Below are 4,502 nucleotides of genomic sequence, written 5' to 3'. Positions count from 1 at the left end.
TTTTTTTTTTTTTTTTTTTTTTTTTTTTTTGGTTTTTCGAGACAGGGTTTCTCTGTGGGTTTGGAGCCTGGTCCTGGAACTAGCTCTTGTAGACCAGGCTGGTCTCGAACTCACAGAGATCTGCCTGCCTCTGCCTCCCAAGTGCTGGGATTAAAGGCGTGAGCCACTGCTGCCCGGCTTAAAAGATTTACTTGGTCCACCTGCATGTAGGCCTGCGGGCTGGAAAAAGACATCAGATCTCATTACAGTTGGTTGTGAGCCACCATGTAGCTGCTGAGAATTAAATTCATGACCTTTAGAAGAATAGCCAGTGCTCTTAACCACTGAGCCATCTCTCCAGCCCCCACCTTTTTTTTAATTTTTTTTTTTTGTTCTTCAAGACAGGGTTTCTCTGTAGCTTTTTTTTTTTTAACATCTTATTAATAAAGTATTTGTCTTCTCTCAGTCAAACCCTGAGCCAGTCACTTTCCCCAGACTTCCTGGGGAGGTAGAGGAAAAGGAACTTACAGGGCAGACGGGACACAAGAAACTACGGGAGGTGAAGTGGAGACAGCTGTGTCACATGGTGAAGAGAATGAGAAAGGCCACCATTAGGCAAAAGAGCCCCATGGCCTCTGAGAGGGCAAAGCCCAGAATGGCTTAGGAGAAGAGCTGTTGTTTCAGAGAAGGGTTCCTGGCATAACCAATGATGAGGCTCCCAAAAACAGTTCCAATCCCAGCCCCAGAGCCAGCCACCCCAACAGTAGCAGCCCCAGCCCCAATGAACTTGGCGGCTGTGTCGATGTCCCTGGAAATGACACAGGTTTGGAAGCTGCGGCTAGGGACGAGTGAGGTCAAAGGACGAGGGACTGCCAAGCTGCTGAGGACCTCATCTTTCCGTGTCTGTGGGTTCAGCTCCACTGCAGACAGAGGACGGCTCAGCAGCTGAGAGGTGCTCCTGACCAAGGCACGGGTGGAGATGAACCTGGAACAGGCATACATTTCCAGGGGTGAGGCGCCAAGGCAAGAGAGCTGCTCCCAGGGTAGAGAAGACATCTCTGTAGCTTTTGAGACTGTCCTGGAACTAGGTCTTGTAGACCAGGCTGGTCTCGAACTCACAGAGATCCACCTGCCTCTGCCTCCCAAGTGCTGGGATTAAAGGCCTGTGCCACCACCACCCAGTCCCTTTTTCATTTTATTCAGGAACAGTGATAGGCTTTCTCTTCTCTGCCTCATTTGGCTTTTATGGAGAAAGAACGCTGGAGATTGTACTTTGTTTTCCCTCTTACTTAACTGCCTGGCACTGAGTCCAAGGCTGCTGTCCTGGAAGGCCATCTCCAGGACCAGATTACCTAATCCTGGCTGATGGGATTTTATAGATATTCATTTTTTAATTTAGTTTATGTGCACTGGTTTTTGCCGGCATGTGTGCAAGTGAAAGCCACAGGTTCCCTGGAACAGCCATGCGGGTGCTGGGAATCAAACCCTAGTCCTCTGAAAGAGCAGTCAGTGCTCTTAACCACTGAGCGACCTCTCCAGTCCCAAAATGTTAAGTTTTTTTGTACTCACAATAGACTATATTTCATGCTTTAAAGAGAAGAAAATAATGCCACGTGGTCCCCCAAGGGTCCAACCACGGTGGTTCCCTGATGACCGTGGGTTGGTCAAGATTCTCAACTCAAAAAGTTGCACACAGCAACCATGGTATCCGAGATCTACAGTCTTCCCCTTGAAGGTCTGAGTGAAAAATACTTTTCAAAGCACCCCAAAACAATGGGTGAATAGATCACAAAGGACCTTAAACAAACCTTTTCTTACTTGGGAATTTCCCATAATGCACCCCAGTCACATCACTTCTCAGACCTCCCAGGTTCATGGCCCCTTGTGACGCTCTCTCCCCTCCCGCCCCCCCAAAAAACAAGGAAAATATAAAATACCAACTGCGTTGCCTGTATACTCCCTGTAGCCTGCCTGGTCAGACTGCCAGTGGCCAGCCCCTAAAAGAAAACTGAGTCCTTCCTACCCATGCCATGCCATCAACTGACAACAAAGCCAACAAAAAACATACAAAAGAAAGCTGATATAAAATTAAAGAAGGGCCCAAAGAAGCAGCATCAGTTCCCAACACCCGCTGGAACAATGAATGGGGAGCAAGAGAGCAGCCTGGCATTAAGTCAGGGGCAACCATGTCTGGCCCACTTGATAATCTTGTGTGTGAGTGTGAATCTGTGCCTGGGTTGACACTGGTGTCCTTCACCATGATCTGCCTTTTCTTTGCAGCCAGGTCTCTCTCTGGACCTGCAGCGGGTTTTTCTTTAAGCTAGACTGGCATCCAGCACTTCTCATCTCTTAGGCCTCTCCACAGAACTCAGGTTAAAGGAACAAAGACTTGCTACTTGGGTGACAATTTTTTTATTAGCAATTGTTTAAACAAAGTTCACACATTATCTTGAGTAAAATATGCCAACTGATAGCTCTTAGGCAGAATACAGTGTCCAAAAGAAGGTCCTTTTGCTTTTCTGAAAGACCCATGTGGTGGTGCAGGCCTTTAACCACAGCACTAGGAAGGACTGATGGGTTCAATGCCGGGTGGTGCCTTAGGTTATCCGACCGTGAATAGTCCTTGTTCCACACTGCTCAACTAGAGGAGTGCCTCTCTCAGTGCATTTTCATGTGTTGGCTGAGCTCAGGCGAATGTCAACTGGCATCCAGGTATGGCGCATTTGTAGGGCTTCTCCCCTGAAGCAGAGAGAAAGAGAGGTTTGTTACACTCAGAGAAAGGAGGCTCAGGGGACCCTACTGTAATCAAGGACAAAGCTAACCACGTAAAAAAAAAAAAAAAAAAAGACTCTCAAAAACCAAAAAAGCAAACAAAAAACTGTGGGAGAGTTGAGTTGGAAAGTCAAGAGGAAACCTTTGAAGGAGAAGAAAGAAAAACAGCAAAAGAGGTAAGGAAGGAATGAACAAGAAAGCCAATGAAGGAGGAGGTCCAAGCAGAGACAGTCCCTACAGAGATGGAGTCAACAGTCTCTGAGCAGGGCACATGCTAATAGCCCTAGGGACTTGGTGGCTCAGGTTGGGAGCATTTCCTCAACCAGGCTGTTCAAAACCAGTGTGGACAGCATGGTGTGACCTCATATCTCGGGCGGGGGTATAAAAAAGTAAAATAAAAAAGAACAAGCCCACGAACATCTACAAAGGACCAAATTAATATCCCACTCAGCCTGTCCTGTAGTTCAAGGGACGCCAGAGCCCAGTCTCCTGGGCTCGGACCTGAGCTACCAATAAAACCAGTTTATCCACCCTCAAACTTGGCAACCTTCCCCAGGGTCTCCTGGGGTCCCAGACTTCCAGGAAATGACAATAATCTCAAATAATATCAAAGCTCTTATAAAAAGAGCACATAGTTGTAGCCATTCCCCTGCCCCCATACACACAGACCCTCACCTACCAGTGTGTTTGCGAATATGCCATTGGAGGTGGGAAATTCTTATGAATAGCTGTCCACATTGTCTGCACTTGTATGTCTTCCAATTCTTCCTTTTCTTCCTTTTCTTCAACTCAGAGACCCAAGTCATGAGGTCCTCTTCTTTCACGACTGAGAGATTTCCTGCTGTCGAAGGAAAGCTTGAAGAACATTCTGGAGGCTGTTCTTGTGCCAAGTGAGAATTTGAAATAGATGGGGATCTGTCCAGAAAGTGCAGCTGGCTACCCATAAGGGTAACAAGGGACATCACCTGTCCCGTATAATGGGTCAGGCCACCTCTGGGGTATGTCATCTGGGGGTCATGTAAGGTCTGGTCACCTCTGGGGTTTGTCAACTGCGAGCCATATGAGGTCTGGGATCCATGTAGGGTGGCCATCTGAGCCTGGTTACCCTCACAGGGCATCATCTGAGTACTATAGGAAGCCTGGTTACCACTGGGGGTTGTCATCTGACCCCCAAAGAAAGTCTGGTTACCAGTGGGGAGTGTCGCCTCAACCCCATCCATTAGGTCATTGGTTGGTGTCATCTGACCCCCAAAAGAAGTCTGGTTACCAGTAGATGTTGTCTGAACACCCTTTATAAGGTCACTGGTTGGAGTCATCTGACCCCCCAAGATGGTCTGGTTACCAATGGGGAGGGTCGTCTCAACCCTATCCATTGAATCACTGGTTGAAGTCATCTGACCCTCACAGAAAGTCTGGCTTGTATTAGGGGCCATTGTCTGAGCCCCATAGTTGAGTAACTCACCACTGGGGCTTCTCATCTGACTCCTACAGAGAGGCTGGTCACCACTGAGGGCCATCTCCTTAGGCTCACAACAAGTCTGGTCAGCATTGGGGGTTATCGTCTGACTACAACAGGAGTTTCGATCACCCCCGGAAGTGATTGGACAATCTTCCAGTTGGATTTGATTGCCACTGAAGCTCATCATTGTCCTTTATGGGGAGAGCAAGTGGTGCACAGAGCTGAAGCTGAGCTGGGGTTCTTGCTTAGTCCTTATGTGGCAGGCAGATTCAGAGAAACTCAAGTTCCTCAG

General features: G+C 47.9%; 1 protein-coding gene and 1 long non-coding RNA gene across 2 annotated transcripts; both read right to left on the bottom strand.

The window, feature by feature from the left end:
* Positions 1 to 582: 582 nt before the first annotated feature.
* Positions 583 to 993, bottom strand: LOC126513175 (ATP synthase F(0) complex subunit C2, mitochondrial-like). Its single transcript, XM_050161405.1, has one exon. The coding sequence runs from the start codon at positions 979 to 981 to the stop codon at positions 640 to 642; it is 342 nt and encodes a 113-aa protein (XP_050017362.1). The 5' UTR covers positions 982 to 993; the 3' UTR covers positions 583 to 639.
* A 1,416-nt stretch (positions 994 to 2,409) lies between these two features.
* Positions 2,410 to 3,935, bottom strand: LOC126513063 (uncharacterized). Its single transcript, XR_007595245.1, has 3 exons — positions 3,785 to 3,935; positions 3,431 to 3,742; positions 2,410 to 2,718 (listed from the first exon to the last, which is right to left on the bottom strand). It is a non-coding gene; the product is annotated as an uncharacterized lncRNA (long non-coding RNA).
* Positions 3,936 to 4,502: the final 567 nt, after the last annotated feature.

The sequence above is a fragment of the Alexandromys fortis genome, unplaced genomic scaffold (assembly GCF_014885135.2).
Source record: "Alexandromys fortis isolate MF-2015 unplaced genomic scaffold, M_Fortis_MF-2015_v1.1 scaffold_122, whole genome shotgun sequence".
Taxonomy (NCBI): Eukaryota; Metazoa; Chordata; class Mammalia; order Rodentia; family Cricetidae; genus Alexandromys; species Alexandromys fortis.
Note: the sequence above shows the minus strand (reverse complement) of the source record. Positions and strands in the feature narration are given on the sequence as shown.

What these genes read in the sequence shown, in the direction of transcription:
- LOC126513175 (XM_050161405.1), bottom strand. Translation starts at nt 981, where the DNA reads ATGTATGCCTGTTCCAGGTTCATCTCCACCCGTGCCTTGGTCAGGAGC.